The sequence below is a fragment of the Chamaea fasciata genome, unplaced genomic scaffold (genome assembly GCF_029207755.1).
Source record: "Chamaea fasciata isolate MVZ Bird 193981 ecotype frontalis unplaced genomic scaffold, bChaFas1.0.hap1 SCAF_2, whole genome shotgun sequence".
Taxonomy (NCBI): Eukaryota; Metazoa; Chordata; class Aves; order Passeriformes; family Sylviidae; genus Chamaea; species Chamaea fasciata.
The window spans coordinates 46882920-46906935 of record NW_027094087.1 but is presented as its reverse complement, the minus strand read 5'-3'; the positions used below and the strand labels follow the sequence as shown (position 1 = coordinate 46906935).

The following is a 24016-nucleotide window of genomic DNA, read 5'->3' as shown; positions in this document are numbered from 1 at the left end:
TTGGTTGAAGATACAGAAATACGTGTAGGAAAGCGCGCACACTCCCAGGGCTGGAGAGCTGGGCCTGAGTAAACGTGCTGCTGGCAGAGCCTGCAGTGGAGCTCTGCTCATGAGTGGCGGAGCCAGGGCAACACAAGCCACTCTGAACAAATGCTGGCAAACCCTTTCTCCTGCCTTGACCTTTCAGAAAACGGGCAGTTTTATGGTACTTCGGCTCTGTTGTGGCATGCTGTCTTTGGAGGAGCCAGGGACTACAGAGCTTGGAGTGTATGTGGATATTACAGGGTTCCAAATGATGTAATGTTCCCAAGAAGTGGTTTAACTCATTTTTTCTCTGTGTATTTCTGAAGGCTGCTGTCAGCCACACAGACAACATGGCAAGCTCCACAAATGAAATTTATGAAATGCCTTTTTCTTTGCATGGCACAGAATCCATGGAGTGTGTCCCGAGCATCTTGCCGGAAGCGCTTTAAGGGGCATTTTCAAATGCAGAAGAACTTGGATAAGGAAAAAAATCAAACTGCACAGTGGCTGCTAGAATGTAAATCCTTGGGAAAACAGTGGTTGGCTGAGATCATACAAGGTCATCTGGCCTGCAAGCTAAACAAGTGGTACTCTAGCGCTGTGCCAAAAGCACTCACGGATGTGAATGCAGGCAATGACCCTTCAGTCTGCACACATTCCTAAAAGTGGTAGCATCTTAGCTAAGCATCCTTTACTTATAATTAATTGGAGCAGTAAATACCCCTAAAATTTGTCCTGAGCAAGGTGGAGTCTGGAGGGATTTGACACATGGAAACGGATCTAAGCAGATGTACAGTCTGCCTCTTCCCTTGCATCGCAGGCATCCTGCTCTGTGTTCCTGTGCTGACATTTCAGCTTGGCTTTTCTTGCAGGGAGCTGATTCAGGTTGCCAGATTGTCAGAATAGTTTCTGAGTGAGCAGTAGTAGCTCACTGTCAGGGCAGCTGGTGCCAGCACCAGGGTGAGGAATCATTTCACCTCCGTTTGGCAGCAGCTTACCTATGGTTAGATCCCTTCACTGTAACAAAGTTTTGGAAGATTCAGACTGGGCAGAGGTGAAGAACTGCATGGTGTGGAAGGAGTCAAACCCAGAGTACCCTACTTGTCTCCAGAAGACCACCCAGGGTTTGTTTCGGAGGAAACTGATCGGTTGACTGCAGAAGAGAGCAGCATGTGCAGTAGTGCTTGCTGAGTGTGACAAAGCCGAGAGCCACGCACAGGACAAAGCAGAGCAGGAAGCCAGCCTGACAGTGCAGGGATACCCCCCTGACCTTGGCAAGGCACCTCCTCTTGGGCTTCCACTTCTCCTGCCTAGGGAAAGGCACTAATGCCAAGGCTCACCTTGGGTTTCACTATAGGAAAGAACATCAGCCCAAACCCTGGTGAGCCCCTTAGGCCCAGATGGTGGCCAGGAGCACAAAATAGAAATGATTACAACATGTCTTGGACTTGCTAATGCCACTAAGATGAAAAATGGAATTTTGAGCAACAGTAAGAGAGGTTTTTCTTAATATGAAGCCTCAGGTAAAAAGACTGGGGGCAATTTTCTGAGCTGTGCTCCTTTGCATGTGGAAAGGATCCCAGCTGCAAACCTGTTCTAGCTTTTCAGTATTGGTCAAAAAGCCCAAGTAAGCCAAAATCCTTGGGCCAGGGCAAATCCTTGAGTCAGTGTAAACTGCAAAGCCAGAAAACCAGCAAGAATTCCACCTCCTGTGAGCTGGAACAAGCATCTCAAGAGCTGCAGCTAGTCTGTAACCTCACTCTGGTCCTGAACATGGCAGGAAACCAGCAGCCATTTCCTCCAACAAACAATTCCAATTAAAGACCAACTAAACAGTTTCCAATTTACATTCCTAGATTGGAAAGAAGATAGTCCACAGCTAGAGAAGCCTTCACTGACTTGTAAACTCAGTCTCAAAATGAAGCCTGACTACAGATGCCAAAACCCCTTGAGCTCCCTCAAAGTTCTTTGTGGGAATGCATGCCCAGGTACAGCAGTGCACTCCAGATAAAATTAATAGATGCAGCTCTGCTGGTATAAAGGTTTACTAAAGCAGAAGCCAAGTCTAGCTCACAAGAAAAATCTCAGGAAGCAAAAGGCTGCTGATGATGAAAGGATCAAAGCATGACGGTTTTTAGGCTCATAACTTGTCGTGCACGCTCTTTTGCCAGCTCCCAAAGACTCACAATTACAATGTAAATCACAAAGGCTTTTCTCTTTAAACCCATCACAAAAAGTCCACTGAGTCTGTGACTAACCTTGTCATAGTTATGGAATATATCCCAAGGCGATTACTTCTCCATCTGCCAACAGATGCAATATAAAAATATGGGATGCATCTGCAATCCTCATCACAAGGGCTCCTCCTGATGAATTCCATTAATCTACTAATAAATGTAATGGGGTGGTCTTTTTAGGGAGACCTTCCAATTTCCTACAGTAAGAAGACAGAGACCACACTCCTTAAAAAACCACACAGGCTTATGAGTTAAGAAATTGAGAAACTGCGACATCTAGGAGTAACTTGTAATCACAAATGGTCCTGTGCTAATATTTCTGTAGTTTGACTTAAAGACCCAACAGTGCAAAATAAAATGAAAAGCACAACACTGGGCTCTGCAAACCTCAACAGATGCTCTGACTGTCTTCCCTGGAATTCTAGACTAGGGCTGCCAATGTTTCTGACCTTATAAATGGTGAGGAGTGGATTGTCCGTGAACTCATAAAAATACAGGGGAGGAAATCTAATTTTAGACACTGTGGTCCAACAGGTTTACTTTAGGATTTCACATGTAAACAATGATGGAAAAATGCTATGGCTTGTCCTTTGTCGACAGATAAATCTTTGGTATCTAAGTTCAATGGTGTGAAAATTCTCTTTGCCCTAATTTTCTTCATTATTGAAGAGCCCTTTTAAACAGAGTGATCTCTGAATATGGGTGAGAAAGTGCTGTAAGGCAAACAGTGCCTTTAAAAGTGGCTTTGCTGAGAAGACATTAAACCCCTCTTTGTAAAGGGCATCTTATAAAAGGCAGCCTACAGGGTAACTGGTCCTTTTACGGGACAGGAAAACACTTAATTCAAACCAGCAGTTCATGGCAGCTGTCAAAAGAAGCCAAAAAAGAGGAGACAGCCAGACCTCATGCCCTTCCTCACAAACATCAGCCATTTATGCTAGAAATTCATCCCAGCACTAGGCTTTGGGAATACCCAGAGTAGTAGTTTCCTACTTTTCAAGTAGAAAATTTTTTTTCAAGTAGAAAACTTTTCAAGTTTGAGATCTTTCATCACTTCACTTCTGCCCAAAAACTCCTGTTCCCTGAGGAAGAAACATCTAGATGTGAGGATAGACCACCTCAGCATCAGCAGAGCTGCCAGACACTCGTCACTGCTTCACCCTGCAGTAAGGTTTCACTCCCCAGCACCCACCACAAATGAGCAATTAGAGCTTAGGCTGAGCAGTCAAGTACTCCCCACAAGCAGCAGGACTGATACAATGAACACAAACACCTTTTACAGTGGTGTTCACTCACAGCGCCTCTGTTCTAAAGGGGACTCACAAGGAACACAGGAGGGCTCCTTCATTCCTCTGTTCTGCACTCCCATTGAGCAAGTCCATCTGCATCAATGCCCTTCCCACCATGTGACAATAAACAAAGCTGCTTCTTGTGACTTGGCTTTGCCCAAGTCACTAAAACAAAAACTTTTACATGTTAAAAAAGCTCACAACGACACTGCTCTATTACAGTGCTAAAGGTGCCAGCAGGAGCAAGGAGTCGGTGCTTTCTGGAATAACCAAGCCAAGAAGCTTCTGCAGTTTCAGCTGTGACCAGCTCAGTGACTCCAAGAGAAGATACACCTGTGGTTATGCGATGCTGGAGAAAATGAATGCCAGCCATTCTCCTCCTGACTACAATTCTGTTGTCCATTATTCTCAGCCACCAGTTTAAGTACTTCGAGGCCAAGACCTAAACATGCAGGTTCTTATGAAATACTGTCAGTTTAAAAACTCTGACCCAAATTATTTTAATTACTATAAAACTTTAAAAAGTTATCATTGGCTTAACCCCAATGATCTGCTTTTCCTAGACTGCAGCACAAGTATTCAAAATACAGCAAAATATTATTGCTTAAACTTTGACTTTCCCAAATGCTCAACACCAATAGCTTTCGCTAAAAATGCTCAGTGCTTCTGCATCCAGGAAAACCTGGAAGGCCATTATTACAGCCTCTGCTCAGACTTGGGTCGCTTCTGTCCTGACTGGGAGAGGCAGCTGAGAGCCCAGGAGGGCTGGGAATCTGCACCAGGCACTGAGGTATTTGCATCCTATTGCTGGGCTATGTGATGTGCCAGAAAATAAAGGAGCCTTCAAGAAGCTAGAAACAGGCCACAAACTATATTTTTAATGGAAACTGCTTTGAGAAACTTGTGGGAAGGCTGATGTCCTGGAGAAGCTGAATAAGCTAACTGGGGATGGGGCATTATATGGATCTTACTGCTCCAGATGGCAGATGCTATAGGGAGCCTTGCAAGGCAAGAATTTAAAATGTGTTGCCAAACACAATTGGCAAGGATAGAGGAGAACTAAGAGCAGAACCAGGGCTGTAACAACAGGGAATACATCTCAATTCAGTTTGAACAATCCTGCTGAAATCAAGTAAATATTGAAGTTGTGTACTTTGTCAGTAAGACAAAGCACACACACTGGAACCAAACCACAAGGCAGGTAAGTTAAAGCCAAGCTCTGTCCACAAAACCTCACAGACCTTCTAACACTGCACTGATTATATTTATGGGAATCTGTCTGCAAAGACAGGATGACTACTAGACTGCACATACTTTAATTGATCAGTTGAGAGTTTGAAGAGATTAGTTAGAAATTACAAGACAATCTGTAAAGTTAGGTCTTCTTTTCTATGAAGACACCTAAATTTCCATGTTAAGTTACCAGTATGTACAGGAATAAAAATGTATCATTCATTTGCAACAGAGTTTTGTATAGCATCTCAGAAAGGTAGTAAGTGTTCTTTCCTGGAGAAGCACTAGGATGCACCCATTCCCTTTCACCTCTGAAGGCAGTATTAAAATGAGAGTTGGATATTTAACACAGTAGCACTGATATCTGCCAAATCAATTACAGCCCAATCTCAACTCCTCGTGGTCCACTAAAATATGTATTAACTCAAATGCTACGTGTTATATGATCTCTTGATCTCTCAGAATTCAGCTTAAGAGCTGTGAATGTAACCCACTAACAGACTTTAAGGCAAATGACCTTTTGCATATTTCCAAATAAAAATTATCTTTGATATTCAAGCAAAATAAATATGTACCACTACTTCTGAGCTAAGTATCTCTGCACAAGAGATCATCAGTTTTAAGTATCTATTGCACTGTCTCTTGTCAGTAAAGCATATTTGATCTTGATCAAAACAGAAGTTTCAGAACTCTTTTGTTACTAGAACTGAGCAGGAATAGTTACAGGATGATGCATCTCAAAGGATGTGTTTGCACTGTGTAAATATATAAATATGCTTTTGTGCATAAATATTTAAGAAAACTGGACTACAAAGATTACTTTTATATGAACCCCTAAGTGTCTTCAGATGTGAATAACTCCCATTTTGTCTTGCATTTTCTGTCTTTTATAATGTATTTGACTACTAAATTCATATAATAAAGTTTGCTTTTGAAAAAAAATCAGAGTTCTGCCAGTGTCAAAGATTGCTGTGGCACACAAGTCAGCACTGGGCAGTGCAAACACCTGGCACACATCCATCCCACAGGCTCATTTTGTGAGTGAAGGAGAACATGGAATAATCACACAGAAGGCACACTTCTCACACAGCAAAGCAGCTACAGTGACAGACACTTGTCACTGCTCCATGTGTGAGTGACATCCCCTAGGTTCAGCATATTTACCAAGTGCTTACTGCTGTCTAGAGACAAAAATTCAACTTGGCTTCTGGGAGAGGCAAGGTTTCACAGTGGGGGGAAAAAAAGCAGCACACTGACAAACATCCACCCAACCACCCACCATTCCTGGTTCCTTCAGCAGCTAGAAGACGCACACCAGACCAAAGGACAGCAAACAGAGCTAAGGTGTCCCCAAGAAAGCCTGTTCTGAAGCTACTGTGACAGCAGGCAGCACCCTTAGGCATGGGTAGAGGCTCTTCTTCAGAGAACCCCCACGACCCCACCCCATCCATCTGAAGCTGGGGACGCTGCCTCCACAGAGATGTTCAATCAAGTGCTCTCTGCTAAACAGCATTTAACCATCTGAGGGGCTCTCCATGGGCTAGAAGCAAGTGGAGATGAAACTTTCTCTGGGAAAGCAGAACACAGTTGGATCATCAACTGCTGCAGGAGTTGTGTAGCTGTTGCCGCACATTACTAAGGAGGAAACTGGAGACTGGATACATGCATCAATCAAACTTACTGCAGCTTATATAATAACATTCCTAAAATACTGCAATTTTAGTGATAATGACTTCATGTTAAATATGTGCAGGGACTATTGACAATTAACAATATATTACACAAAATTACATATTCCATAAGCATGGTCAGCACTGGATGGTTATAGGAGACTTTATCCCACCAGCAAATCATCTAACATTTGCTGGTTAAAAATACAGAAAAAGAATTCTGTGAAATGAAGTTATCGTGACTCCACGCGCAAATTCTCAGAGAAATTAGCATATTTTGTTACTGAGCAAAAAAAGCTCAAAAACCATGGAAGTAAGGGTACTTGAGCAGAGTTTTCAAAAGTAAAGCAGAGTAAAGCAGACCTGATCAAACTGAAGCAGATGGGATTTGACTTAGGAGTTACGGAAATATGCATTAATACAATTCTAGTGAACAATATCTCTCAGTTTTAGGACACCTGATACACTCTAAGTGGCAAGCACTAAACACAATCTGTGACTCCCGTTTGTTTAAACTCTGCATTGCAGACAGAATGAATACAAAAGAAGCGTGAGACAGAAGGAAATGAAATTCCGGCACCAAAGCTGAAAAGCCCTGGATCCAACTTCAGAACTTCATATTGTCAAAATAAGGCCACGTTACTTCTGGTATTCTTTATTAAAAATACTGCTGTACACATGAACAATGAAAACAGGATTAAAGATGAGTAACACATACTGGGATCATGACATTAGAACTTAACATACTGGTGCTTTTTAGGGGAAGCAGTTGACACCTGAATTACTGAAACAAGGGCAAATCAAAAATACATAGGTACCCTCAACAAAATATTTACAATATAGTAAATACAGCAACAGAATTTAAAACAGGTACAAAAATTAAAATGACCAACATCAGATGATTTCAAAGGTTGTCCCTTCTGTGCTTTTAGCTGTAAAAAATAGGAAGGTCAGAAATAAATTTCCCATCTGGGAGGGCACATCCTGGTGACTCTTCTTTTAAATACAGATACACAGTTCTTCCTATGAATGGATCAAACTACAACTTTAGGACAACCTTCTAAATGGAATTAAAATGGGGTAGAAGGGCTCTCCCCAAAAAAACACCCAAGCTGAACTTCAGACTGTTCAAATCATTCCCAAATACAGACCAAATAAAATAAATAGAAAACAAAGCTCAACTTCTTTTTAATTTTATGTATTACCTGACACCAAATATTTTTCTGGCTGACATTATGTATGAAAACTTATTAGCTGTCTACCTTTTTATTTTTAAACCAAGTCCTGAGGTTACTAGGGGCTGAAGCAAACTGACATTATGCAAATACACACAGGTTTGCAATTTAGACATGTCTTGCAGAGGGTGTGCTGGTCTAAAAAGGATGAGAATTCAAGCCCTATTTTACCCCTGCCTTACACTTTCACAAAATATTGGTCCACAAATTAAATTTTCAAAGGTTCCCAAACCCCACAACTGAACAGATGATCCCCTTTCATTTTCAAAGAAAACAATACTGGAAAAAACCTCAGCCCGCTTATAAATTAAGCATTCCACATTTCTTCTAGAATACAAGTACTTCTTTTTTTGTACAAAAGAATTACAATATGATTTGTCAAAAAACATAGAAAAGACAGCTGCTCTTCCTCAAATACATGAGCTAATGATAAAAGACTGTTCTGCATGTTCACTTTTCAAAGTTCCTGTTCCTTTTATATTAAAAAGAACATTCTGGCAACTGTTATCGTTTGAATATTAAACATTATGTTCCTTTTAAAATTGCAACAATAATTGATTTTTAAACTCAACAACTGATGCTATCTAATGTGGATTCAACCACATTTTCTAAAATGTGTAAAGCATGTCCCTAGTCTTCAAAGCTTTCGATGTGAAGAGAGTTGTTTTTTTCTTGATGCAAGTCTCAAGGCGGAGAATCATTTTAAAGCTTATAAAAGTGGACAGAGAAATATTAAAAACTTCTCTGAAAACTACAAATATTGAGAATTATTAAAATTGATGTCAGTAACATCAGTTGCAAGTGCTTAGAGTCTGTCCTGACCTTTTGAGTTTCCACATTTTCTTCATGGTGAGCACCCAGTGCTATTAAAACATTCAGTGCTGGGAAAGGATAGATACAGTCTTCACTACTGCTTTAAGAAAGGAAATTCCTACATATTTGGCAGTCTTCAGTATCAAAGTGTAGGTGTTTAACTAGAAATCCCATGAATACCCAAGTTTGGAGACAACTGCATGTCCAAAAATTAGAAACGTAATTGAGGAGCAAAATTCCAGACTTTTGAGATTGAATTACTTCAGGAATATTCATGTGTTGAGTATTAGCAAAAGTAATATTACTTTGGGCTAAGCAGTGACTGCAAAGGCACAGCAGATCATTATCCCTCCAGATTCAGGCCGTAAAACTTGAAAAGCTCTTGATGCCAGACAACTGCTGTGTTTACTTAATCTTCTTTTAACAGTGTCTTTGTATCTGTATCCAGTGTAGCGTACCATAATAAAGCTGTGGTTCAAAGAACAGAACTTTATACAAAAATTATACTGTAAATAACCTAAAGTAATACACTCCTGAAACTTCAGGCATTTAAACAATTTCTTTTAAAAAAAAATCTATTAAAAAAATTGCATAAATGTAAATGCTTCTGACTACCAGGAAAATGTACAAACAGTTTTTAAAAGGCGCTGGCTGCGTTTAGAGCAAGTTTGATATGCTCTTTAAATTAAAGATGTTTCCCATTATGCTGTTTCCGTCACTTCGCTTAGACAAAATTTAAAATCAAATGACAGGGGACTTTCTTTCCTTTTTAGTCAATTCATCAATACTTCACTTGACTGGTTTTAAAAAGTTGTTTCTGCTCACATTTCTTTGAGCTAACAGTGGGTGGCATACAGAGCTTGCATACAACACACTTTTACAGAGGTTACGAACTAAACGGTCATTAATAGAACACAACTTCTATTAAATTATTTACCTGGTCCTTTATGCTATTCTGGGTGCAAATAATATCAAAAATGAATAAATTTTGCTATTTCCTCAGTGACAAAAATGTATCCCAGAAATGTCCTTGCAAAGAGTTTCCCTTAAGTATACAATGTGGCAAAACTTCAAAGATCAGAAAAGTCTTAAAAAAATTAAAATTAGTGCATATACAAGTGGAAAAAATAAAAGTAGGAACATCATGCACCTGATGTGTTCCTTAATCTAAAATAAATTCTTCACAGATAAAGCCTCCAATGGCAGCCTTAGCTCTAGGATAAGTGAAACATTCTTCCCTTCAAGTAACAGTGTACCTGACTGAAGTGCAAGCAGCTTTGCTCATCTCCTGTTTGTTTCCCAAATGTGAAATGAGATGACAACAACAATTCAGCTGTAGTGCAATTTGCTATAGGTTAAGTTCCTCAGCAATGTCCTGCATGCTTTCAGCAAATACTACAACTGACCATTTGCGGCTGCAATCAGTTCTTGAAAAGTATTTTCAAAGCAGCGTTTTAAATCGCTGTAAGTTACCACAAGTACACTCTTCTCATCTCTGGAAATGAGGCTTATTTTTTCTGGCACACCAGCATCTAACTGTAACAAGAATGCAAAAGATAAAATAAAAGAAGTGTGAAAGAAATGGCAAAACATTTCCCCAACAACAAAAGCAATCAATTTCTTGGCAAGTACATTGTTATGGTGCAGTTCAAATCCACTAACAGGACACAAAGGAAGGATCTGAATTGCACCACAACAACATCCTCGCCAAAAAATCGAGACATTTTAGTCTTAACCTGACGGACGTTTCAGACCTTGGGACTAGATTATCATTGTTTCCTTCCCTTTCCACAAAGCTAATAATCCTGCAATGCTATACTTCCCTGTGTAGAAAGCCTGGCAAAATTTTCACGTACCTCCTGAAGAACAAAACTAAATCTGACATTACATTTGCACATACCATCCACAAGCCTAAACAAAGGGTAGGTAATTTACTTTTTGTCCACTCAGAAATGAGATAATAGATGGAAAACTGGTAGAAACCCAAACCTCACATTTTGACAGTACTGGAAACAAACTATTTCTGATAGTTCCTAAGCTGTATGGTACATTTCATCCCTTAGAAAGAAAAAATTTCCTTTGGAACAATCCATAACCAAATGGATAATTTGGCGTTGAAGATCAACGTTTGTTCCACATTTTTTTTCATGGTTTGTTCTGACTTCTCAAATTCAAATGCATTTTATTTTTTGTATTCCATTAGATCCTAATTTCTAACATAGGAATATCCCCCTTTACATGGCGAAGCCCATTACATCACCATTTCTTATGTTCTTCTCACTTTGCAAGAAATGTTCATCAATAGAGAACTGTCAGACTCTCTTATTACGCAGAACTTTTGTAGTTTTGTTTTAGTCAATACGTTGATAGTTCCACCACAGTCTTTCTTATTCCAATACAAAAGGTGGGGCAGAGACAAGTGAGATACAACACTACCAATCTATTCTTTGGAAATACAACCTCAGCAGGTTTAAATATATGTATTATAATGTTGTACTGGATAGGAAAACAATTAAATTTGTCATAGAGATGTTCCACTGTCGGCTGTCTGGAGCAACACAGCAAGCCAGAAATTTCTTGCATTTCTCTTCTAAGGCAAGGTTTTGAGCATAACCTTAAAAGCTGGAACCTCCACATTTTAAAGCTGCTGCTTTGTGATCAGTTTCAAAAGGACAAAAGCAAGCCAATTAGCTTCTAATTTTTGTAGAGGAGGATAAAACCACCAGTGTCTTCCAACATCCACTACAAAATATTAACACTACTAAGGTGTTTGAAATATTGTCCACTATTCATCCCATTAGCATCATATAACAAATCAATGAATTACCTTGATTAATGTAGGACATGGAAGATCTGTATTAAGAAAGCCACAGTGCTAACTACTACAAACATCAGTATTTATGGTTTTCCTTCTCTCCTCCTGTGGAGGCATAAATCACTATTCTCAGCTGAAAAGATGCTCAAAACACCACACTGAAAATGAAGGTTTGTTGGTTTTTGTTTTTTAAAACAACAGAATAGCTTTCATTCAAAAGGAATGCTTTTGGCAAGTACCATAAAGTCCATATAACTTCTACTAGTACTTCTAAAGTTTCTGAAGTACTTTTTAGAGTGTATTTCCAAAGCAGAGTTCTGTAAGCCTTAGAATTTTTTGAGTGCTGAGCCCACAACCACAGAAGAGAAGAGTCTCTGTTTCAAAAAGGTAAGCCATGAACATTTATAGAACAAGGCATTCTTTGACATTGTCTCTTACCTGACCTATGAATTCAGGACTGTCCCCTCTTGCTACAGTATTGTATGAGTCACTGCTTTCAAATCATGATGGCATTTCAATGCCTACTTGAATGTCAACATGCTTTCTTTTTGATTTAGCCTCAATCCCTTTAATGTCCTTTTTAAAGTGATTACAGACACCAACCAGAAAGATAAAAAGGAGGTTAAAAAATGCACAGCAGTGTCCAATAGGAGGTTAGAAACCCTGGCAATTTTAGAAAAAGATTTAACTGTACAGTTATTACACGTCAAAGGATCTGAACATATTCCACTTTATTTTGAGGAGAAAGTTGGCTATCCTAGTCCTAGAAAAGAAAATATTGGGCACTAAAACTGTATTGTTAGTGTCTGCATCATCATTCTCTACAGAGCAAGTGAAATTACCAAGCATCTACAAAGACAACAACAAAAAAAGTTGCAGCATCTTAGCCTCCCATGAATTATTGAAGTTTGGCAAAACAAAGTAAAATAAGTTGAAAGCTGATCTACCAAAAAAAAAAAAAAAAATCAGCTCACATACTTTTTAAGTTATGGAGCAAGACAAGTTCATCTACTGAAGATCTTGCAGTCTCTCACACATCTCCTGCTATTAATCATGAGAGTGCTTAGATAAAATTCTGCTAGTGGTACAGCTCTTAGAAACTGCAAACAGCTTTGTTAAGTCAGCCTCGGAAAACAAAGGGCTGGAGAGGCTAGGGAAGTTATTACAGAAGTGGACTTAACATTTTAAGTCACAGAAATTTTCCAGCACTGTCCTAGATGGCAAGGATTTTGCACAAATTTCTACTGCAGTTTCCCTCCTCTCTCCTAGTTGCATCAGCACATTTTAGGAGCGGATCCTGCCTCATGACCATCCTTTGTGATAACTATCAACAGAAACCTCCCCCACTTAAAGGAGTAGTATGGATCCTTTATGCTGTGTTGAAAGACCAGAGTAGCATAAAGGGACCAGCATTGCTTATCCACAGTAATCAATGCATTCTAGAATGAAAAGTTAATACTGTATCTCACACTATATTAAGAATTTTTTAATATTCATGTACTAATTTTATTTAAAATATCCATAGATGTTGGAATATTAGCTTAGTGAATACATGGTTTCAATCCAAAATGGGGCAAATAACTGCCAGCTAAACCAACGGCATTAACCTTGTAATGCCAACTTGCTTTGCAGTGGAATACTCTTTTAAAGAAAGCTAACCCAAACAAAGGTTTAAAAGCTAACTGAAGTACAGTGTACCTTGTTAAGACATGAGATAATGTGACTGAGGTCAATCCAAGGAGTACCCGCTTCTGTCACCTGATGGAAAAGGTGATCTCGAAAGAGCTTTAGTAAATACCTGTCTCCAGTTTCTGACCACGTTGGGTCCTTCTGAAACCTAGTGTAAAACAAAGGCCCAGATTAAAGCTCAGTAAGTCAAGAAAAATCAAACTGCACAGATCTAAGTGACACTTCAATCTCATCTGAGTAATCTTACTGCACAGCTAATCTACCCGCTATAAATCGCAATTAAATTAGTCCCCCCCACCACAAACAGAAGATAACGTACACAAAAACTTTCTCAGCTGCTTGAGTATCTAAAGCTAATGCCTTCCAAGAGGCACAGAAAAATAATGGAAGAAAGCAAAAATTATCTTCAACAAGTTTACCATGTAAAACACATGTAGAAATCGGCATTATAAACATAACTCAAGTTTATGCAAAAGGATGGAAAACAGACAATGAACACTTCATTTTGATACAGTCAGTCAATAAAAAAAACAAGGTGAAAACTCACTAGCTTAAAACCAGTATCTACATCCTCTGCTTCAGTTAAAGCAAGCCGTCGATTTCCTCCAAAACTACTGCCCCTCACAAGAGACTGCTAAGAGAAACCATACTAAATACAATTAAGGAACTTTGGCATATCTACTTGGAGCCTTCTCCTGTCTACTTCAAGTTCTGGTCAAAGTTGCTTATCTATTTTTTCTCAAGGATTCTTAAATACTCACTTCTCCAGGGGCAAATAGGGGGGAAAAGATTTAGCTTAAATTTATGAAAGAAGAAAGTGCATTGCAAACTGGGTTTTACATACTCTAAACCACAAAAACAAGTATTTCTTACTCTGGCCTCTCATTGATTGTTCCCAATTTTGCTAGAAGCCTAAACAACCTTCCATTTTGCACCTCCTAGAAAACAAGAAAAAGGTTAAGAGTCTCTGAAACAAAATTAAGACATTTACTTGCAAAAGATACATGGCAACAATGCAAATGAAGCACTATTAATTACAAAGACTTATTTATTCAGAGAAGAGGATATAATTTTTTCAGACAGAGATCAAATGCATTGTATTATATATCAGTAGCCCAATGTTCATTTTGGCACTTCAAATTATAACGTGAAGATTCAGCAACTAATGATACCTCTCTGCCCCAGCAGGAACTGGACCAGGCAATCTATTTCTTTGTGGAAATTTAAGTCTATACTCACAGGTACGCTAAAATACAGTAAGTTAAACAAGAAGAATATGGGTTTTTTATATATACACACAAATACACAGTTACCAAGATATGCTGAAGTATGCAGTACACTACCTTATTTCAGGTAGAGATGAGAAGAAACAATCTACCAGATTTTTTTTTAGAAATGCTTTGTAGGCCATTATTAGTAAATATTTAGCAACAATATCATCGGACTAATACTCAAATGATAGTTGATTGCAAAAATAATTTTGAAACAAGTTTTTTCAAAGCAGTGATAATCTAAATCTTAAAATGAGTATAAACGCTGAGTCCATAAATGACAGAAATAAAGCAATGACAATGAGATCACACAGAGGCAGAACATTAGAATTATGGATGCTTAGCATACACACAACTGAAAGTTGATTTAGCACGCTTTTCCACATCACTTAGGATGCAGTAGAACCAATAACATCCTAGCTTACCTTAAACAAAAATTTTGCTCACAGTGTAAATCAAAGTTTCCAGGAAAAGATCCTCTCTGATATTACTCACATTCCCCAATGGCTCAGGTCTACAACATTATTCATGCTAAGATGCATCTAATTCCATGCATGATCATATTGATTTCAAATGAATGCAGTCTGGAGTAATTACTGTGCACAGCTGGGTAAATCAAGTAGGTCAAGGTAATAACAGCCTGACCTTGGACAACCTATGGGTTGCAGCTTTCTATTAATAGTCTAAAACACACTGGAGAACAGCTTGTACCACAGCAGTAGCTACACTTAAAGACACTGACATGGAAAACCAACCCAGTCCAGCTAGCAAAGGTCTACTATTTGGTCTAACTTCCAAATTTTTTTTTGGTATGTGGTCAAATACTCAACAGCCAAAATTACATCCATGCAAAGTTCACCACCTTGGAGATTCCCAGTCAATGGGCAACAACACAGGCACTAAGTCTCCAGGTGGCCTCTCCACAGGCTTAGTAGCCTGTGAGGAGGGAGATACTCTCCGTAGGAGCTTTGACTGCTATTACATCAATATGATGAATGCAAAAGTGAGGAAGGAAAGGAATAGCATAATAGGGTTACTGCTCTGTGAAAAGTGAGTGTTACGAAGATATTAACTACATACAAACCACTCCCAGCATCTGAAGTCCCTAAGCTATAGATTACTGCATGCTTGGACAATAAGAGGGGGAACAAAAAAAAAGAGTCACACCTCCCAGTCTTTTTCTAATACTCCCTTCAAAGCATTTGCTTTGGAACAAAAATGAACAGAGTGTACCAGGCTAGACTTGAGGGATACTGTAGCTCTAATGCTAATGGACGGGATGTCGTAGTACAAACAAGTTACAGCATGACAGCTAATTAAGAAGTGGTATTTATCACTGTCAGGTAAACAGCTATTGCCAAACTGGGGGCTAAGCAACAACTTGGATTTGTAGTAGCTCTGCCCACCTGCTGGTGATTAGCAACTGCTCAAACAACCTGATTAAAAATACAGAAATCTTAATGCTGATCTCCATCTTTTCTATGGGAAAGAATCCATCTGCCCAGCTTTGTGCAGGCACTTAGGCCACCTTAAAAAAAATGATCTTAAACACCTCTGGAGAAGGATTAGTAGTTGATTCTGATAAAGTGGGCATTCAGCATCTAGAGGTACACAGATACTGCCTGACTCTTCTACAGCTCCTTGCTTCTGATAGATTTCAGCATCTCTCATGAAGAAGGGGAAAACTGTTCTCCAACAGGACCATACTGGAGAAATCAAGAGAACCAAGTCATCAGAACCCCAAATGGATTGCCTATTATCTGTTAAAAAGTTCTCAGTGAGGGGTTATAATGGAGTAGGAATCACATGACTTGATTTAAATGATGGATTTCTCTGTGAGGCCAGAGTGTTATTAGCCCCACGAAGGTTCATCGCACTATGAGGGTTGCCAGCAACCTCCCGGAAATGGCCTAAGAGAAATTAGCAAGACAGCATGATCAGAGCTGTTTTGAAAAACCAAAATGGTTTTAATTAAAGCAAAAATAAGCTACAAAAACCCAAAAGAATAAAAGCCATGCACAATGCAGGGAGATCCCTTACACCTGCTAAGACATCCCAAAAATGCCCCAAGAATCTCCATGCTCTCTTTTAAGTACACAATGATCTAAGCAGAGTTTTTGGCATGTTGCCCAATAGAAAATAGCTACATTCCTTGAGGTACAGCTCAAGGGTCCAACAGGTGCTTTTGTCCTAGCACCGGGCCAGTTGTGGTGAGAAGAGCATAGAAGTTTCTGGTTCAAGTTCCTTGCAAGTTCAGGGATGAGGCTTAAAACTCTCTTCCTAATATGGGAACACCTGCTCGGGTGTAGGGGTGCACGGCAACAATTAAATCCTTGTGTAATACCCTATCCCACACATTTTCAGGGCCATGAATGCATTCTGTAATGTATCTCAGTCCTGGCAGAAATCCTGCTGTCAGTCGCTTCTAACAGACACTCCTTCCTGTTGAACAAATACACCCTGACTTGATACCTAGTACATATTTCCTTTACATCTAGCACTTGATATCTTGACTGAACACCAGAGACCCCCACAGCAAGACTGCACACTTCAGGAAAGCTGAACATGGTATCTCCATGAATTAGAATTCATTCAGAAAGGAAAACTTATGAGAGAAGGGACACCAAAATCCAAACCTAACAACTTAGGAGGCTGTATATACACTGCTGTATGACTTTTAGCACACATTACATGATCTACGTGATGTATGTAATGATCTACAAGACATCCATGGCCTCCTTTACTCAGAATGCTATTGTTAACCATGCTATAACGAACATCATTTCCCCAAGACTATTGGTTGGAAATAAAGATGCTACTTCAGTTAAAGCATAGCTGAGGACATCTTAAAACTAGGCATTCTTGAAGCTTTGGGGCTTTCAAAAGCCTGAGCTTAGAGCTGTCAAGCCTTCAGGCAGATTACTTAGGTTAATAAACAAACAGAAGGGGAAAAAAACCCAACAGAAACCAGTAAAAAACATCCCCTTTTAAGATACAGCTCTAGGAATACTGACTACAGGTCTTTCTGCAGGAATTAGTACACTATTTTACCTTTGCTAGGTCTTCTTCTATAACATCATTTCGCATCTGAGCAGCATCCAACTGAGTATAGAATCGTGCACCAATCATCGGCATGATATCGTTTACACTGCGGAGCCTGTTTTGGTCGGTCAGCAAATACCTGCCAGAGTAACCCAACCACCAAAAGATTACTTTCTGCAAATGCCAGACACTATGTTCCATTATGAATTTATAACTGTTTGACTTTTTGTATTAAATACACACAGTTGGCAATTGTTGTGTTTCTTAAAAGACGACACCATCAGAGCAAACATAGTTAATTTGCATGTATACATCAAGTCAGTTATTCAAACAAGATAGGAGCATACTTTCACAAAACTGTGCAGTTCACCCCATTCAAACAGCAAGAACATACACAAAAAGAGAGAAGGATGCAGATCCAGACTGTAACACAATTGTTTTTTAAATGAGGAAAGGAGAAAAGACTTCTGCTTTTCTCACTCAGGCTGCAAGGGGAAAAAGGCTGACTATACTGAAACAAAAAGAATATGCAGCCAGAAAAAAACAGCACTCAACCTTTTGGCCAAAAAGTCAATGTGCCTATTTCTCAGTACCTTCTGAAACTGTAAGATAAGACTAGCACACTGCTACTGTAGAGAACACGCAATGAAGCCCAGTATTGAAGACAACCTTAAATGTTTGTTATGTTTACACTCCTACTTCTTACTAAGAGCTTTACCAGCACTATACAAAAAAGTTTGTATCAATGTTTAACGCTGTACTGACCATGCAGACAACTCGACAGTAAAATTACCTGTAATCTTACTTGCATTTAAAAATACCATTTGATGTTTGCATTTGTATACATAAAAAGTGTGATTTCCTTTAAAATATTTAATAAACAAACTTACAAAATCAGATTCTTCAGATCAGAGGAATAGTTCATTGTCACCAGTTCCATTGCTTTCTGCAAATTCTCTCTCTGAATTCCTGATAAAGAATTGCAAGCCAAAGCCAACACAACTTTCCCCAGGGAGATCAGATCTGCTTGCTAATAGGGAAAACACACACAGGTTAGATTCTTAGTATAGATAAATACTACCTATGGCACTAGATGGTGTTAAAGAGAGAGTTCTTCAATAACCTTAGAAGAATTTGAGCAACTGAAGTAAGTACTAATCAAATCATAGTTCAGTATGATTGTTCAAGTTACAGTAGTTAAAATGTACAGAGGAAAATCTGTCCTGACACCTAGCAATTTTTAAGTACTATATTTATCTTTGAATGATTAAAATGTACCTATTTTTAGCTTAAGGACAGTACCAGAGAGAACTGTGTAGCAGGCAGAAGCTCTGTAATGAGGTTCTCTGAACCACCCACCTGCTCAATCCTGACAAGTCAAGGAGTTGGTGGCAAACAGAGCAAGTCTTCTCAATATGAGATGTAGAAATAAAAGGATTATTTGTTAAACTGAAACCAGCATTTTCTGCATTCATACCTTTTCAATCCATCCATCCAGTGTGAATTCCATACTGGGATCCACACCACATTCTAGCACACAGCATTACCATTTTAACAAATTGTTCAAATATTTTCATCTCTGATGGACAGTGTGAAAAGATCTGAACAATGCAAAATAGCTAGACAGGTCTGTATGGCTGACAAACAGAACAGCATTGTGTGTTATGGAGAAACCTATGCATTACTAAACACTTTTGTTAAAAGCAGAACTGCTCTTAAAAGATAAATGCTGGACACAGCCTGCTTTGCCGTAACTTAAAATTCTGCCAGCATTAATAACCAGCCATGAGAAATGATTCTGAAAAGCTGTAACAGATTTTAAAGCCTAGTGCTAAAAGCAAGAGCCTAATTTAGTAGCAAACAACGGCATTCATAGGAAAAGTTGAACTTTCCTGATTCTTTCCATGGAAAGGCTTCCAGCTGCACTCAACTTGGCCAAACTTAAAAACACCTGCAGCTTTCCATGCTGGACACATGCCTCAGAGTGAATTTAACAGTCAGCTAGAGATATGAAATTAGAATTTTCCTGAGGTTTTTTGAGAAAATAAGATATTTTTGCAAAACTAAAAACATAAAAGCTACTAGTAATTGAGAATGTCAGTTCCATAGCCTAGAGCAAGGCCAAGCCATTTAGCAGAGAATGCAGTCATACAAAGAATTCACCTTTTGTCATTTCTGTAAGAAAGGCTAAAAAATCTGGCAGCATTGAAAGTTCTGGTTAGAATTTAGCAGCTTTAGAAAACTGCTGTGATGGTGAACATGCCACAGCCCCCCACAGCTCTTCCAACCCAGAGGCATAACCACACTTGCTGCCTCTGGCTGCAATAGCTGAGCAAAGCCTTCCCTGAAGCCACGTCTCCCAGGTGCTGAGCGACCCAGAAAAATATCAAATCTTTCCAAGTCTCTCAATGTCCCTGCTGTTCCTATATATAGTGTGATAAAGCAGCACAATTTGAACATGGATACACAGTATGTTGGAAGTTAAAAAGCATATTATTCTTGTAGCTAATGAAGACAGAAACAGGATGTGGAAAATTAGACAAAAATAAAGACAAAGTGGTTGATGAGGTGGGACGGCATTTGCTAGACTATTTCCTAAGCAACACGGAATTTCTGAGTGTCAGCATTCCTTTTACCTTCATTAAAGAAAAGTTAATCAGAGCAATAAACCCCGTTTTGGTGCAAACTCACTTCCACTGCCAAGTAGTCAATTTCAGCAGCAAGGCACACTGTTAAACAGAGGATTTCTGCTGGTGTAGTATCTAGAAATGTGTGTCACCTGAGACAATGGCATTTTTGTTATGATTTTTTTTCTCCAAAAAGACTTGGAAGAAATATACATTTGTATTAACCACAGCTGTACTTCTTTCTGCAGTCCTCTATTTTACACTTAGTACCTTTCAACTTTTAGTTGAAATTCATAAAGATATATCCCATATAAATTCTGTATCATCACACAAAACCCTGAGACACTGAAAATATACGACTTCAGGCAAGACCCTATGAAAATGCTGTCTTCTCTTGCACAGGTGCTTTCATAATACAGATTGCATTTGATTTTAGAAATGGTTGAGAAAGTCTTACATTTAACATCAGACAGGAAATTTTAAATTTGAGCTTTGTGGGGTTTGGAGCATTTGACTTAACAACCTTAAATTTTTGTTTGTTTTGCAAATTACATCTACCAGAAGAACTGGTAGAGAGGATACAATACCCCAGTGCAGCCCCAAACACACACTGTTTTCAAATTACAGCCGATGATTAGCTTGTTTTAGACACAAAAGTGGCTTGGATTGATCCCACTTATCTTAGGAACTTCAAGCATTCAGTCAAGAGACTGATCAATTTAAGATACAGCTGTAACTGTGTAACACAATTCAGATTTTGAACCAGTTGAACTGCTCTCTGGAGGCACTTCACTACTCAGTGTTAGCTGAAACCCTGAAAGAAAATGTTATCACAATAGCCAATGTTTGAAATCCTACAAGAGCACAAAGGCAATATTTTCCTTGTGTGACTGGAGAATCAGAATATCACAAGCTGGAAAGACCCCTTAAAGTTCAGGATTTCTGAGTGTCAGGTTACTGTTTTAGAAGCGACTAAACTACCACCCACTGACCAACTCTATCCATTCAGATAGGGTATGTGACTTCCCAGAAGCTGGATTACACCACTCTTTCTGTAAGGAAGCAATCCACATATGCCTATTAAGTCCTAACCTATCCTCTGAAAATACCAGCAGATTCAGCTCTTACTGCTCCTAGGCAAAGAAAGGTTAAAGAAGGTACACAAGAACTACCAAACTTCCTTGCAGCAGGAACACCAGAAATACATGCTACCTACATGCCACAGTAGCCTTGCTAGTGCAAGGTACAGATCAATATTAGGTATAATCACTTCCTTGTTTATACTCCCTGTTGTGCTTGCATGCTCCTATAGATCCCATAAGTTCCTTTTGACACAGATCTGACAGAAAACTTCTGCTACGGGAACTATCAGAAGTGACTATGAAGTAGTACTAAGTTGATTCAGTGATTCAAGGAAAAGCTTTACACCTTCTAAGCACAGGCAGCCTTCTGTTCTAAAATGTACCTTGCATGCAATTAATAACCATTTAATTAGTAATTTAATTAATAACTAACTTGTACCAACTTAATATTTTATCTCTTGAAAGCTTTGCTAGTAAAGACTTTATCAGCATTTAGTTCATTGAGAGAACTATTAAATAGCATTCACTAAAAACCGGCCATAGGAGATGAGCTCAGAAACAGCCCCCTTTATTAATGTCTCCCTGTTACCAAATCAATTTCAAGCATGTCAAGCGAGTAATTTAAATATTAATTGCATAGGTACCCTTTCTCATTTTTTTATATTAAATAGGTATGTGCCACTATGGCAAATGCTCTAGAGATACCTCAATGCTTTATACATTTGATTTTACCAGCTAGACAAGCAAGCTATTTAAATAAAACTTATTTTTGACAGGATCCATTTTCCAGAAACACTTTGAAACCAACATTACTTTTTCTTCTGTTTTGTTTAGCCTGATCCACTGCTGTGCATGGATCAGTATCAGCTCATCCATACTCCAGTTCCGTGGATTCACTTAAAAGGATAAGTTCTGGAATCATCCTTAGAAGTGCCTCCAAGTTCCTACATTTTGGTGGGTTTTTTTAGAGTCAACATTAGCACTTGAGATGCCTCTTCAAACTAGTTTCTTTAAACTTGAGGAGGTGCATGTAGAAGTTATTTTGGTATGCTAAATTGAAAATATTTACTTTAAGCAAAAGTAACCTTATAGCCCTTGTTAAAACAGTAAAACTCATGTTCTCTTATTTTTGTAAAGGGGAGGACTCACATTTTATTCCAAATACAGAAATATTTAATAACCTTTTTACTGTTTCCAGAATCACTATTTAGTTTTCATTTTAGTTGTACCTTGCAACTGACTGACATGAAACATATGGACTGGGGAGAGGCAGGAAGTCATGTGCCGCAGTTTATATAGGTTAAACACCTGGTTTTTAATGCAAGTGGCCATTCATATTTCATTTACTTCTTTTTAGCTTCCCTTACTGTTGCCTTTATGAAACTCTTAAATGACCATAGAGATCAATATCTTTAACACAAATTGCAAAGAAACAATTGGATTCCTTTTACACAGCCCCTTGCTGGTTTGGCCAAAATTTCTTTTATGTTAATCATGGCAAATAGCCAGAAAATGGCAAATGCTAACAAACATACCCTTCTCCACTGAAGATGACAACAAGGAAATGCATATTAGCTGGGCAGTAAACCAAGAGATAACCTACATTTTAAACAGTGACGGAAGTCCCAGAGGAATTCAGTAACTGGGCCATGGATTGAATAGAAAAAGGATGAGCAGCAGCTGTTATTTTGTAATTTTATCTTACTAGGGCAAACAAAGGTAGAGCATGAGAAATTACTCCTAAATTCCAAGGAATTAGCTCAATCTGGCACCTCTGAAGGAAGAAAATGGGCAGTGAAAGCCTAGCCCTTTTAGAAAAAGCAGCAAAAGAAAATGCCATACTGTATTTACTAATTGCAGTTTACATCTTCCAAACTAAGTATTTAGGAGTACTTCTTTTCTGGTTTAGCAGTGCAACCTAAACAACATGAATATTAACAATGTATAAAACATGAAAAGCCATTCCTCCTAAACAAAACTAGGCATTATAAGCAAGTCATCTGCCACGTGTTGAGCTGCTATGGTGGTAAGTGCTTTTGACAGACTAGTGTACCTGCAAGTATTTTTAGATTTGTATCTCCAAGTATGTTAAATGTTTTTCTTTACTTGAATGCCATAATATCTCAGGAGAATCCCTTTCCAAGCTGAAATTAAAATAGAGAAGTACTTAGATTTTAACAAAAAAAACCCCTCTCATTACATTTTTAGGCATGGAATCCCTTACATGTATTTTCATCTTCTCTCAACTGTTTTCCACTAAATTATTACCAAAAGCCCACTGATATGTAGCTGAGTGTGTGAGTATGAAATCCTGTGATGTACTCCTCAAAGTACACTGAAAACTGCGTTACTGTATCATTACAAAAAAAAAAAAGTTATGTTCTAGGACATGGTCTCCCAACAAGCTAGTATCTGCTGGCCAAACTTCAAACATTTCAGTTATTACTCAAAGACTCTGAATAAGCAGTTCTCACAGTGAATAAGCTCAATTAATGAAAATAAATTAAATCCAACTCCCTACTGTAGTCTTTCTCTCCCAGTACAGACAGGGTATGTGATGACTGCTGAAGTAACGTACTTTACCCTGAGGGGAAGTTAGGGAAAGAGGCACTCCTGTACACAGTGATGCTCCAGATGACTGTGGAACAGTTTTTGTTAAGTCTAAAGGTGTTCTTCTTAATTCAGGAATTATGCAGTCCACGCTTCAGAGAACACCAGGAGAGCACGGAAAAACTAGGAGCCCAAAATAAAGATACACTAGAATCTTTCAGGCATGAGGAGAGGGCCTAAATGCAGTTAATTGAAAGATTGTACTCCTCTCAACAGGTATTCAACACTAAGGTATTTATGCTAAAATCACAAAAGACAGAGCAAAAGCTATTACTGAATCATTTTTTATCTCTAACACTAAATGTAAGATTTTTCTTCTCCTTCATTTAGAAATTTGTTTACAGTCATTTCTGACTTAAGTTTGTTAAATACTGTATTT

The 24016-nt window shown here is 38.7% G+C and overlaps 2 protein-coding genes across 7 annotated transcripts in view; one reads left to right on the top strand and one right to left on the bottom strand.

Annotated features, from left to right (window-relative positions):
- The window catches only part of FLT1 (fms related receptor tyrosine kinase 1), a 108695-nt gene extending 103012 nt beyond the window's left edge, over positions 1 to 5683 (top strand). The window contains exon 30 of the mRNA XM_066175934.1: positions 3773 to 5683. Coding sequence (XP_066032031.1) covers positions 3773 to 3974 — 202 coding nt within the window. The 3' untranslated portion in view covers positions 3975 to 5683. The remainder of the gene's footprint in view (positions 1 to 3772) is intronic.
- PAN3 (poly(A) specific ribonuclease subunit PAN3) overlaps positions 1 to 24016 on the bottom strand; it is a 97930-nt gene that overhangs the window by 10855 nt on the left and 63059 nt on the right. For 4 of the 6 annotated variants that reach the window (XM_066175935.1, XM_066175936.1, XM_066175940.1 and 1 more), the window contains 5 exons: positions 18209 to 18348; positions 17328 to 17457; positions 13879 to 13943; positions 13015 to 13153; positions 7093 to 10037 (listed from right to left, as the gene is read on the bottom strand). In XM_066175935.1, the coding sequence (XP_066032032.1) occupies positions 9897 to 10037; positions 13015 to 13153; positions 13879 to 13943; positions 17328 to 17457; positions 18209 to 18348 (615 nt within the window). In that variant the 3' untranslated portion in view covers positions 7093 to 9896. Of the gene's footprint in view, positions 1 to 7092; positions 10038 to 13014; positions 13154 to 13878; positions 13944 to 17327; positions 17458 to 18208; positions 18349 to 24016 lie in introns of those variants that run through there. The other 2 variants (XM_066175937.1, XM_066175939.1) reach the window with 2 other exon arrangements.